This window comes from Diadema antillarum, unplaced genomic scaffold (genome assembly GCF_040938485.1).
Source record: "Diadema antillarum isolate AM-2024a unplaced genomic scaffold, OU_Dant_1.0 scf00000223, whole genome shotgun sequence".
Lineage (NCBI taxonomy): Eukaryota > Metazoa > Echinodermata > Echinoidea > Diadematoida > Diadematidae > Diadema > Diadema antillarum.
This window is the reverse complement of record NW_027271112.1, coordinates 758456-772006: the sequence shown is the minus strand read 5'-3', so window position 1 is coordinate 772006 and position 13551 is coordinate 758456. Positions and strand designations below refer to the sequence as shown.

The 13551-nt window shown below is 38.5% G+C and overlaps 1 protein-coding gene across 4 annotated transcripts in view; it reads right to left on the bottom strand.

The window, feature by feature from the left end:
• Positions 1-290: 290 nt before the first annotated feature.
• Positions 291-13551, bottom strand: part of LOC139724610 (transmembrane and coiled-coil domains protein 2-like) — a 134229-nt gene continuing 120968 nt past the window's right edge. For all 4 annotated transcript variants that reach the window (XM_071635746.1, XM_071635745.1, XM_071635747.1 and 1 more), the window contains 6 exons: positions 7790-7869; positions 7219-7300; positions 5995-6184; positions 4942-5163; positions 3718-3896; positions 291-2701 (listed from right to left, as the gene is read on the bottom strand). In XM_071635746.1, the coding sequence (XP_071491847.1) occupies positions 2575-2701; positions 3718-3896; positions 4942-5163; positions 5995-6184; positions 7219-7300; positions 7790-7869 (880 nt within the window). In that variant the 3' untranslated portion in view covers positions 291-2574. The remainder of the gene's footprint in view (positions 2702-3717; positions 3897-4941; positions 5164-5994; positions 6185-7218; positions 7301-7789; positions 7870-13551) is intronic.

The following is a 13551-nucleotide window of genomic DNA, read 5'->3' as shown; positions in this document are numbered from 1 at the left end:
TCATTGGCATCATAATTGCTACAGGTATGTAGAATACATGCAGCACAGAATGCCGACAGTGTAATTTCCATGTCTGCGGAAACATGTACAATATAAAACAAACACTTGTAGGAGTTTACAAATATCTAGAATCCCATTTTTTTTTTTTGCCTATACATAATTCCCCCTTGCTTTTAGAGTGCTTAGATTCCATTTTTGGTAATGATATTCAGGGTTTGATACAAGCCCACTTGGAAGGAGCAAAAGCAACTATTTTTGCAAACTACTGTGGGGGGAAAAATTAGATAAGACTAAAACCATCCATTAAAAGTCACCTTGGGTGACACCACGGGTACGTTCGAGCATTCATAAGCAAATCAAAGCGAACTGAACGAAAGCAATCTGTACCGAACTTTACCAGATTTGGAGTGTTCGAGCGCTCTCTAGACAAAGTGTACCTCGTGAGTTATTTTTAGAGGGGTCACGCATTTTGTAGCAACAGCGTCATTCACCTGGCACACTTAAACTACTTGCAGATGTCCCGAACAAAGAGAATGAACTCTTTGAATTATGACGTAGGTGTGTGTATGTGTTATTCTCCACATGCGAAATTTTGGTACGCTTTTGGTGCACTTATGGAGCACATTGGGAGGTGGTCCACTTGTGGCTCGGTTTGGTACGGTACACTTTAGGAGTGTTTGAGCACTCCTCTGGCGCGGGTATGGTTCGGTTCGTTTTAGGAGAGTGCTTGAATGCATCTTTGGTCTTGAGAAAAGATGATGTCATCCATTGAAAAGAGATGATACCTAGGCCATTCAAGGAAGAACTTTACGATACATGGTCCCGAACTACAATCTATCATGGTTGACACTTTTGGGCAAGTGATTCTGGGATCTAGTGTCATCTACTCATTAAGCGTTACAAAGCTACACTGCTTACAAACAAGGACTACGATCTCTTGTGTACAAACCGACGGTTGGATGAAGTATACAATATACCATACCAAAGAATGGTAAAACAATTTGTCATATCCAACAAAATGACATTAAATCTGGTAATTCTGGACTTTTAAAAAATTCAAACAGTTTATCTTCTCTAGTTGGCCTGATTTTACCATGGTCGAACTTCTACATTGAGTTGCAAGCAGAAATAAACATACACGGAATAGAGAATGTGGGACTAAGTACATGTACTGGTCAGATATCACTTAAAACATCAGATCAAAAGGAAGAACGCAAAGAAAGAGGAAAATTGTGTTTGTGGAAGTGCATGAATGGAAAAGTTGAAGTAAAAAGAAACTTTAAAACAGCATTATGAAGTCCACCAGTACGACGATAGCACATTTATCTTTAAAACACCAAGGAAAGCAAACAGAATGAATACAATATTCGACATACGACAACTCTGACTTCGTCCGAACGCTTTCAACACAGAACAAATTTTCCAGTCTGCTGTATTCCCGATCTCCTAGAACACATCATGACCCCTTTCCCAATATCACAATTGTTTGAAATGTATTCTTTACAGAGAAATATGGAACATTATATCAGCACATTCTGACCACCAAGAGACTTGGATACGCCACCATGACCTATCATCATATTTAGGGTGTCGTTTTAGACCTCAGGGTGTCATCTGGAACAAGGAGTGTGGTACCAAGAACACTATGCGGATAATTACCAATTTTATACCAGGATATTACAGTGTACCTGTGAGATATTGTGGCATTTGATGCCAAATTATTTGTACTTAAGCAGTCCTCTTGTATGACATATAATCACCATTATGTCCCTTCACAAATATGACAGTAAACATTCTCAATTATTCTCGATGGAAAATGTAAAAAAATGACCTCAACATTCCCAAAGGAGAACAAACATGACAGCCAGCCTCAATTATGCAGCTTCTACACAGTAGTGTATTTCAATGAAACACAGAACTACATCTCCCTCTGCGGTGTCTCATTCTCTTTAAATGTGGAAAACTGCCACAAAAGAGAGAGAGAACAAAAAAAGACATGAATGTGCAAACACTAAATTGCGTACAATGGAGAATCTTGAATGTAGTTTGCACATTGTTACGACTAGTCTTATCGTTTCAGACACGTCTCTCAACAAGGTTGTATCCAAAGCCCAACAGCCAGGAGCATCCAGCATTGACGCAAGGCTAGCCATGCAGGTCATGTGACTGTCATGTGATCACAGGCTGCACTTCAAAGAGGAATCTCTCGGACACAAACTTGGAAAATTTCCCTCTTCGCTTTAATAGTCGGCTTTGTCCAGTTTGGTCTGGTCCAAGATGTATGATGGTTGGAATACTAGCTTTAATATCATGTACACATACCGGCTTGCCAAACTGACTCAGTCATTAGTCCCACTCATAGGAAAGAATGATGTTCATTAAATATTTTATTGGTCCGACCTATTCACATTGATGCATGTTCAATCTCTTCCATAAAATCAGCACATGCATCCTCACACAGTAGAAGCCAATCACGCTGATTCCCACAATAGTGATCAGAAAAGATTACTTGCAGTGTGCGTTTGTCGTGTAGTCCCACCTGAGTGTCCACGTGTGGGATGGAATCACCTCCTGTCATCGATTAAAAAAATATTGCAGGTAGTTGTCGCTAAAGTTTCTTAGAGTCCCATCGATCATCTCTCGCTGTTGCCAGAGATAAAAGAGGCCGGCTCCGATGGTAAGTGTGACGAGGAGACGAGATCTGGGAGGAGTCGAAAGGGAAAAGATCACTGTAAGTCAGCTGAAAATGAGACAGAGTCAGTGACAGTCATTTCTACATCAGTCTGCTGAAGCTACCAACAAGATTTCATGCTTTGCAATTTTTGTTTTCCAGACGAACAAAAAAAAAAAAAAGAAGAAATCTCTCACGTTGTTCCTTGCATCACCTGCTCTGATTACTGTATAAGCTGTTATTTTCGCGAATGAGAAGATAACGGACATTTTCGTAAGATGTTGCTTTCGCGAAATAACACGTCATTGTATTAAGTGCGTTATTACCCTAGCGCATGACATGTTAACGTGTTGTTAAATTCACAGTCCAACACTGATTCATTAAATTTGCAAAAATTAAACCCTTGCGAAAATGACTGCTTCAGCATTAGTTTGAGTGCTGACTTTCCTCTTTCAGGGTTGCATTTTACATATCGCTTTGATACAGCTAACATAAAGTATTCCTAACCAGTCATGTATATACCATGAAATTACAAGTTTTCCAGATAGCATTCCTGTTCTGATTAAAGGGATGTTACAGTTTTGGTCAAGATGGAGCTTCAGGTTTCCAACTTTTTTGTGAGATAATGACAACCTCTCATGAAATATGAAAGAGCATGTCATTCTAGGTGGGATTCAAAGTGTATTTGGTGAAAATTGGTTTTTAAATGGCTGAGATATCCAAACAAAGGTATCCTAAGAAAAGGTGGGACCCATATTTTATTAGGATCTTTTTCTTTTACTTTGTTTTTGGATGTCTCAGCCATTTCAAAACCAATTTTCATCAAATGAATTTTGAATTCCTCTTAAAATCAATTGTATGCTCTGTACCATTTCATATGTGGCTTCTTAGTATCTCACTAAAAATTAAAAGCTCAATCCTCATCTCTACCAGTACTATACCATCCCTTTAAGGCTGGCTTCATGAATACGATAATTTCCATAGCATCCTACAAGCCAACAAGTTACGAGCTCAATCCGACACTGCTGCCTTCAAGACGGACTCACTTCGTTTGTACTAGCGGTGAGACAAGGTTGACTGCGTTGGAGAGAATGACAAGGATGACGGCTAGGACCAGTAAAATGACATTGATGAATTTGGATAAGAGCGCCCTCGCGTTGGCGTTCTCATAGCCCTCTAGGGTGATGACCTGTTGATGCTGCTGGGCAAGTTCTATCTTGGATATCTGAATCAGGGAGGAGACATGATTGGTGTGATGGAGAGGTCAGGTCAAAGATCAAAGGTCAAATGCAACCACTGACAACTGTTTTCTGTGTAAGCATACATCAATAAAGTAAATATTGGAAGAGTTTTATCGCAAAACAGGTGTACAATGTAATTAGTGCCATCATAAACATTTTAAAGTACAATAAGTCCATCATCACATAAAGCAAAACAAAATCTTTCCAGTGTACATCACTTGTTACATAACAAGGAATATTCTTGAAGTTTAAATAAAAAAATTACCCACATTTCCTTATCATTTTCTTTGAGTTTTTTTTTTTTTTATAGCAGCTTCAATTGCAAACATTCCAATTAAAAAGAATGGAATTTTGCAATCATGTACATCTTCATTCAGACAATACAAATACTTAGCGACTGACATATAATTGGAACAGTATTTTTTGTTTCAAAAATGAAAAAAAAAATGAATCAAAAATGTCTTTTGCATCCTAGATTTTGTGATCATGACCTCATGCGATGACAGAGAATGAAGACTATGAGGTTCGTATGGCATTACACTAGGCTGTCCCCTGGACCTTACACTGTTATATCGTGTGAGCTATTTTAGTTTACCATTAGATACAAAGAACAGGACCCAACCCCATCATTATGGATATTTCTATGGCCTGGGGGGCATTTCACGAAGCGTTTTGTCAGATATTTTGTCTGACAAACTGTTAAAAGCTACTGAAATCCTTGCACCTGATTGGCTGAGGGCAAATTTGTCCTACCAAGTTGTCGGACAAAATGCTTCATGAAATGCCCCCCTGGTCTTTGTTTTACTTTCCATAGTTCATGAGACCAAAGCAAGACCTGGACCCATTTCCTCTTTGCCACTGAGTGAAAGTTGTTTTTAGGGACCTTGTCCTCAATTGAGCTTTCCTCTAACCACTGAACAAGGACACCTTGACCCATCCTCACGAAGCACTGCATTTTTGCGATCTCTATGACCAGGTCTTCATTCAGTCCTACCCAGTCTACGAAACAGAAGCTAGACCAGGACTCACTCTAGTTTGGCACTGCTCCACGGAGTCGATATAGTCCCGGCTCCTCTCTTCCATACGGTACTCCAACCTCTCCTGGACCGAGCCTAGCTCCTGCTGTAGGTTACTCATGGCATGGGTGTGGAGGTCTGTCAGATCGGTCAGCTGCTCCTCAAGTCTCTCTGACCGGTAGCGCTCCTCCTGGAACGACTGGCTGAAGTACTGCTGGTGGTGCTGGAGTTGGTTCTGGTGGATGGTAGGGGGAGGAGAGAAGTGGTGTTGAGTAGGTGACAGGAGCATTATGAATAGGGAGGGGGGGGGGGGGGGGAGAGCATGCACAAACACACATAAAGACACAGATATTTCATGCATATGATTTCCTTGACCATAAAACGGCTGGGGCTTACCCCCCTCCCAATCACTTTTCACGCAATAATTTTACATCGTAAGTCACAATCTTGTAGATTACGACTTGGATGTCACACGTGCCAAATTTCATCGCAATCGTGCCACCGATGACCAAGATCTCAGGGGAGGGGGTGCCGGAATCAGCCCCCCCCCCCCCCCCTTTGTATAGCCGAAAAAGCCCCGCCTGTTCAGGGTAAAAGTGATTCTGATAGAAATTCAATTGCATTTAAGCATAGTGTGGGGTATTGCCATCCTAAGCCAATCAACTTTGCTCTAAAATCGTGATGCGGCAAAAAAAAAAAAACAAAACAAAACAAAACAGAGGCAGCATAGCAATAACAAAATGAAAACCTTAACCAAACTTGGTATTCTGCTAAAACTTACAAATCAAATTATGGCTTTGGCATATGGATTTGGCAGAAAGTTTTGGGCTTCCATCACAGTGTAATACATACAGATTGTTACATACCAAACCTCAACAAAACTTCTCAGGATCTGGATTCAAGCGTGCTAAATTTACTACCAGCACACAGCTTTGACAACATGTCTGCTAATCACGATGTTAAAATTTCGATCAGAACGCTGTCCATTTTAAATGCAAAATTCACCAAAATCTCCTTTTCCTTGAAGATCCCAATAAAGTTGTATAGATGGTAAAGAATTACTCACCTGTAATTCTTCCAAGCTCTGCTGTAGTCTGCTCTGGTTGGCGGTCAGTTCCTGGACGGTCCTCTGGAGTTTGTTGACGGCGCCTGCCAGCGGGTGTTCGATGTCGTCGTGTCCTAGCAACGGATGACCATTGGCCCCTGACCCAGAGGTCAAACTGCACGTTTCATCACCATCACTGGCTGACTTGTGTCTGTGGGAAATGTCATGCCAAGTCAATTCATCAACTCTCCTCTATTTTTTTTCCGGCAGACTTTATAACATATTCACAACCACTTGTTCCGAGCAACTGTCATTACCCAGTCATTTATACAAGGAATACAAACTTATTCAGTGTCAGGAACAAAACAAATCAGAATGCACTCTTTATGCTGTGTTCTGAATTCAGCAATACAGAAGTTTTTATATGAAACTCAATGTCATATGTAGCATTTCATATAACATGGCTTGCGTTCACAGACCCTGGATTGCGGTGACACAAGATGGGAGTTAAATTTTCTGTGAAATCCTGGCCCTGGGAGAGCAGGATGGTCTAACCAGGGAAATACAGCTAAGAATGATCTATGCTGCTTGATTACAAACCTCACAACTTACCAGTAACACTTCAAAGTGCTAGTTTAAAGGGATCGTATAGTTTTGGTTGAGACCTAATTTCAGGTTTCTAACATTTTTTGGTGAGATAATGAGAAACCTCCTATGAAATATGAAAGAGCATGTAAGTCTATGAGGAATTCAACATTTATTTGATGAAAATTGGTTATAAAATGGCTGAGATATCCAAAAAGAGCGATTCTAATAAAGTGTGGGACCCACACTTTATTACGATTGCTTTGTTTTACTTTGTTTTTGGATGTTTCAGTCATTCCAAACCCGATTTTTATCAAATAAACTAATTTGAATTCCTCTTAAAATGGTGTGCTCTGTACTATATCATAAGTGTTTTCTTGGTATCTCGCGAAAAGCTAAAAGCCCAATTCTCATCGCCACCAATATTGTACCATCCCTTTAATCTACAAAACCTCCTGACCATCCCTTTTCAACATTTCTATGTTTCAGTCCTTTTCTCTCTCTATCTCACCCACACAGTAGTGATGAATGAGGAAATGAAATCCACCATCCTCTTGAACTTGAAAGTGATAACCATTATTTTTTTGACCAAAACATTTAATATGAAACCAGTTTATGAGTGGATCATCTATCATAAACATGCCAGAAAACTAAACTTACAATGCATCGACTGGTAAAGGAGCAAACCAGCTACTCTTGGATTTATTGTGGACGCCGACAGAATTGTGGTCGTCTTCATCATCTGAAACAAGAGTATAGGATTAAACGTCAAGACACCAGCACACAGTATTCAACAGAAAAAAAATTAAGAAGATAATTATAGAAGCTACCTTTACTACTGCAATATGTATGGCAATTACAGATTTTCATTTGCAAGAAAAAAAAGAAAGAAAACAAAATTACACCGTAATTTTGAAAATAACATGATTTTGAAAATAGTAACATGAATGACAACAAGAACATAACTCACACTGTTTGAAAGAGTCTTACTCCTTATAAAAGAATTAATTGACTATGTAGCTTCCTAATCTCTGAATGTCTTCACCATTAAAACAAAAATACTCATGAAGTACATGTACACTCAAACCGGTAAGAATAGCACAAAGAGAACAAATACCAGGTAACATGTATCATGTCAATTCTTGAATATTTTCAGGAATACATCCAATTTACTATCCTTGATATGTTTGAAAAGCAGTTTGTTCAAACAAAGCATTGACTGTTTACTTACTTATACTATCTAGATTGTCTGCGCTGCCAAATTTATTCTTGAACTTGCTAGCAAACTCCTTTGGTTTGGAGACCATTGCACTGCAAAGAGAAAAGGAAAAAGATATTAAAGGATTAGACCCTGAGTCTAAACACCTGCTCTGATTTGTCCTGGACTTTGTGTCACATGGCAAAATGTTGGACAGGTGACTGACTTCAGAAGACGTATCAAACTCTGAGTTTTAATGTCTTTTATATTAGCACATGATGACGAAATCAAAGCCAATTTCATGAAGAATTGCACCAAAACAATAAAATTCATCACATTTTTACAACAAAGGGTTGACAACAAGCCAATGAGGCACAATGATATGAGATATTGGGAATCATGTTATTCACACTGGTTTCAAATGCATTTCATACAGATACAGTAGGGGATCGACATCTTGACATTCTGTACACGGAGTCAACAATAGGGGCAGCAGACACAACTACTGTAAAAGTGGAAATTTTTCGTGCATTTCACGCAACCAGAAACTAGTGCGAAAATAAAAGTACGCGAATGTTTTTGCTGCCTGTATGTTCCAGTAGTTGCCGTCTTGATTCCATGGAATTAAAAGCACGCAAAACTCTTCTTGCCGGGCCAAGCGCAAAAAATTAGTCACGCGAAAATATCTACTTTTACAGTACTTGCAACACACTAATAAGACAGTGACCACATTCTTACAATAAATTCAACTATCAAAACAGAAAAGTAGAGTACAAATGACAGGAGTTCTTATAAACAGAACAATGGTTCAAGCATTTCTTATGGGTAAGCATTAAAGGGGAAATCCAGTTCGAAAATAAGTTAGTCTGATAAAAAAGAATAAAATCTTATGAATTCAATGGTAAAAATTTGACTGAAATCGGATGAAAAATAAGGAAGTTATGAAATTTTGCTAATTTCTGCAAAACAGTTCTTGTACAGTGGATATGAATATGCAAATGAGTGAGCTGACCATGTCATAACCTCACAATTTTCCACTGATCATGTACAAAAAAAAAAAAAATGATGAAAATTCAATGTTTCTGTCATTGAAGTCTGAAACATGATGTTATTCCAGGTTAAATAACTTCAGAATAGTAATCAATTAGATATACCTGGATTTGAGCCTCGAGTATAATTGTGATTTGATGAAAGACTGGATATTTCAAAATTTTATGTACTGACTATATGGCAAGTTGTGAGGGAATGACATTTGCCATTTCATATTCATATTGACCGTTCAAGAACATTTTCCAGAAAAATAAGCAAAACGTAAACATTTCATAAATTCCTTATTTTTCACCCGATTTTGATCAATATTTTACCGTTGAACTCGTAATATTCTACTCTTTCATATCAGATTAACTTATATTTAGACTGGATTTTCCCTTTAAAATTGCCTGCTTGCACTGGCTGTGCATCTTCTTAAAGGACAAGTCCACCTTCATAAACATAAGGATTGAGAGAATGTAGCAGTATTAGTAGAACACATCAGTGAAAGTTTGAGGAAAATCGGACAATCCATTCAAAAGTTATGAATATTTTAAGTATTTGCGAAGTCACTGCTGGATGAGAAGACTACTACAGTGTATGATGTCACATGCGTACAACTGTATAAGGAAAATAAAAAGAACATTTCACAAAACTTTACTTTTTGAATAAAGTGCACATTTCTTCGACTTGCTACTGACGTATGTTAAGGGTAATATTATTCCCCCTGCCTTCTGAAAGAGAGAAGTCAAGTGTTCTTTTATTATGCGAGAAAAATGGAATTATGTTGAATTTTCTTTATTCTTTCTTTATATCGTTGTACTCATGTGACATCACAAGCTTACGTAGTCTTTTCATCCAGCCGTGACCAAGCAGAAACTTCAAAAATTCATAACTTTTGAACGGATTGCCCGATTTTCCTCAAACTCTCACTGATGTGTTCTACTAATATTGCTGCATTCTCTTAACCCACATGTCTATGAAGGTGAACTTGTCCTTTAAACTGATTAAAAAAAACTTGGTTTACTTTCACTACCAAGCATTCATAATCTTGAGCACTAAAAGCAAAACGATTGCTTTTGAAAAACAAATACAAGCATTGATGGATACTAATATTTCTGCTTATGTTAGTATTAAGCTGCATTGAACACAACACTACTGGTTAATGTACAATTTCTCTTTGTATTACTCAATAAATTGCTAGTAGTAGTGTAACAGAAAAATCAAAGAAGACTACTGATGTAAGCACAATAAACTTAGCTGCTAATCAGCCTTTTGAGGCAATTACAGTCAAATAAAATTTTTGTGTGCATTACAGAACTAAAACGGCTATGTGTCAAAATATCATATGATGATAAAGTAAGAAATCTGATGGATATTTAGCCAAGATGAGTGATAGATACTCCACAGATTACTTCAGTAGACAGATCTATTGTTGACATGATGATAGCTAGCCAGGAAATTACCCCACTTGTTAAAAGGGTAGTCCATAAATATTTTTCACATCACCAGGAGTGGATTAGTGCCATCCAAGAATAAAATATTATTTCTGTATGATGTTACACTCTCACATTGCCCTCTACTGACAACAGAAGATATCCCCACTTGAGAAACAGTGACGTTGACAAATCTTCTTGAAAGGTATTGGAGCTTGGGATTCCACTCCTGGTGCTAACATTCATGTCTACATACACTAACTAATCACCCCAACAGCCACCTCAACGGGGGTCAATTAGTCATTTCACTTCCTCTTTGTCTCTATACTACCAGTAGGAAGCACACAGGCGAGAGAAATCGGTGAAAATTTGTTGAGGAAAGGAAATTGCGGTGAGATTATAGAATGCAAACATTAAAGACTGGACTGCTTTAATACTATCACTACCTACTTTGCATTCACTGCTACAAGGATTTAAGTAACACTACAAGACCAAACATCACATAGAAGTCTGGAATTCACTTGTGAAGATTGTACCAAAGCTTTCAAGCATTCTATCTCTTTCTACCTTCTCCAACAGTCTAAAAAACCCACAAACAAAGAAACAAAGAAACAAAGAAACAAACAAGCAAACAAACAAACACACACACACACACACACACACACACACACAACACACACACACACACACACAACACACACACACACACACACACACACACACACACACACACACACACACACACACACACACACACACACACACACACACACACACACACACACACACACACACACACACACACACACACACACACACACACACACACACACACACACACACACACACAAACAAATGACTTTGGTGGATAGAGAATTCTGCTATCAGTACCGGTATATTATTTCAGACGATCAGGCAGACAAGGTGTTATTCCAACCTGCTTTATCCTTGCTCCGCATCATGTGAATATGATCACGGTGTAAACACCGACAACGAACTTTCCTCAGGGCAAAGGTCATATGCATGTTAAGATAGTCAGCCTCGTCAACTACTTGATAACAATGTAGGGTTGAGGTGCCTGTTATCAATGCAAAGTCATCTACTTCAGGTATATACATCAGGGAAACATCCCATAATGTGTGTTCATCCTATTTATCTGTCACTGTCATTAGTCTGGGATAATCATTAAATCAGAATTCATGAAAACACACTCAAGTACTGCAAAGTTTCCTCTTCCCACAGCTTAGAGAGGTGGATTGATACAGGAACATTGACAACTAACAGGAACACAAGAGGAGCTTCTCATGCTGAAAGCAATCACCACTCCCCCTTAAAACAAAACAATCACAACAACAAAGAAGAAAAAAAGAAAACTACCCCTGCTATCATGCTCCTAAGACTCTTTCCCATGAAGGATTAATTTTTAGTTTTTGTTCATAATCTCAACATTTGCACGTTATTCTACTTGAGAAGTTGGTAAAATGCACCTAAACTCTGTGAGTCGTATGAGAGCTTCACAGTGCAGTATGGGAAATCTAAAAACATTCAACACAAATACAGACAAACTCCTCCACTCGGACACCTGTAACATGCAGCAACTGGTCTCCAACACTAACCATAAACACCAAAGAATAGGGAGGGGGTTTACATCGCGTGCTTGAATCTAATCTGAGCACTAAACTGAGGAGGAAAAAAATGGGAACAGTGGGGTGTAGGGCCACTGAGACAAGGGTGTAAGACCAGTGGGAGAGGGTTGTAGGACCAGTGAGAGACAGGTATAGGACCAGTGGGAGAGGGGTGTAGGACCAGTGAGAGAGGGGTGTAGGACCAGTGAGAGAGGGGTATAGGACAAGTGGGAGAGGGGTGTAGGACCAGTGAGAGAGGGGTGTAGGACCAGTGGGAGAGGAGCCTATGGAAGGAGTGTGGCTTGGATTGACATAGAGTTTGTATCACTTTGGGATCATACAATACACATACACTATTTATATTCATACTAGAAGATACAAAGTTGGTTTTTTTTTTCTACTTATAATTCTTGAGGGAAAACAGTTCAACCATCAACACAGAGTCTCAACCTAGTGTCTACAGCATAAGCAGAGAGAAGGAAAAACTCTGGTAGCAGTGGGTTACGTTTTAAGAGAAAATAGAAAGTCAGGATATCTACTAAATTTTTTTATAGGAGGATAATCATCAGCCATTATGCAATGGGAAAGACAAGGAAGCAATAGACAAAAGACTGTCCCAGTACTATTGAAGAATCCATGGGGGGGGGGGGGAATGTTGAATGATTTCTGCAACCTCTGGTAATTCTGAAAGGTTGAAAGGTATGGAATGCATTTGAAGTGAAATAGAAATTACTGAAAATGCATATAATATTTTCTTACATACCATTGATTAGATATTCAAGAAGCATTGCATTTTCAATATAAGATAGATGATTCTATCTAGCATTTTCCTCTCCTTGCAAAGCTATTGGTAGCTGACGACAGCAGAAAACAAAGTTATCATCTATAACTAACTTCATCTATAACTTCCTCACTGCATAATGATCCAGTCTGAAAGCTGCATAAAGTTTATAAGCACAATTAAAGAGCAACCACAGCAATATAGATTACAGGACATTAAGACACAAAATGTCATTAAGGTAGGAAATAAATACATGAAGGAGAAAGTTTTCTGGGTCAAGGGAGAGGTAAAGACTGGGTGAGTGATACACAACAGTCCTTCTTCCAAGTTCTCTGTTTAGTACAATGGTCACAAAAGACAATTTGGGTGACGTAGATATCAAGACACTCATATTGAGATAACACTGGAAGATTTATTAGAGAATTTCACTTGTACCTCAAAGGGAATTAACCAATAGATGTGCTATGAAACTTGATGGAAAGCCAGTATAAAAGATATTTGCACTGCCAAGTCTCCCAGGAAAGAAAAAAAGATACTATTCTTATACTAATACAATGGTCATATAAGGCTGGTAGAAATTAAATGACCTGCAATGCAGGCTTTCAATTCTCTTATTTTTAAGGAAAGTAAACAGAGAAACAATGAATTAGTCAAAGCCACTTGAAAGAAAAATTTTCAGGAGCTGCTGAAAAAAGAACTTTTAACAACACAAAGAAACAAAAACAGGTCAAATTATGTTTCTTTGTTGTGCACAAAAGACGACAAAAGACAACAAAAGACTGGAGAGCAAGAATGGTGCAAGTGTAGATATGAGTGGTATACAAAGTACACAATTAGGTGTAGGTATGAGTGGTGTAGGACTGGTGTAGATATGAGTGGTGTAGGTATAGATATAAGTGGTGTAGGTGTAGGCATGAGTGGTGT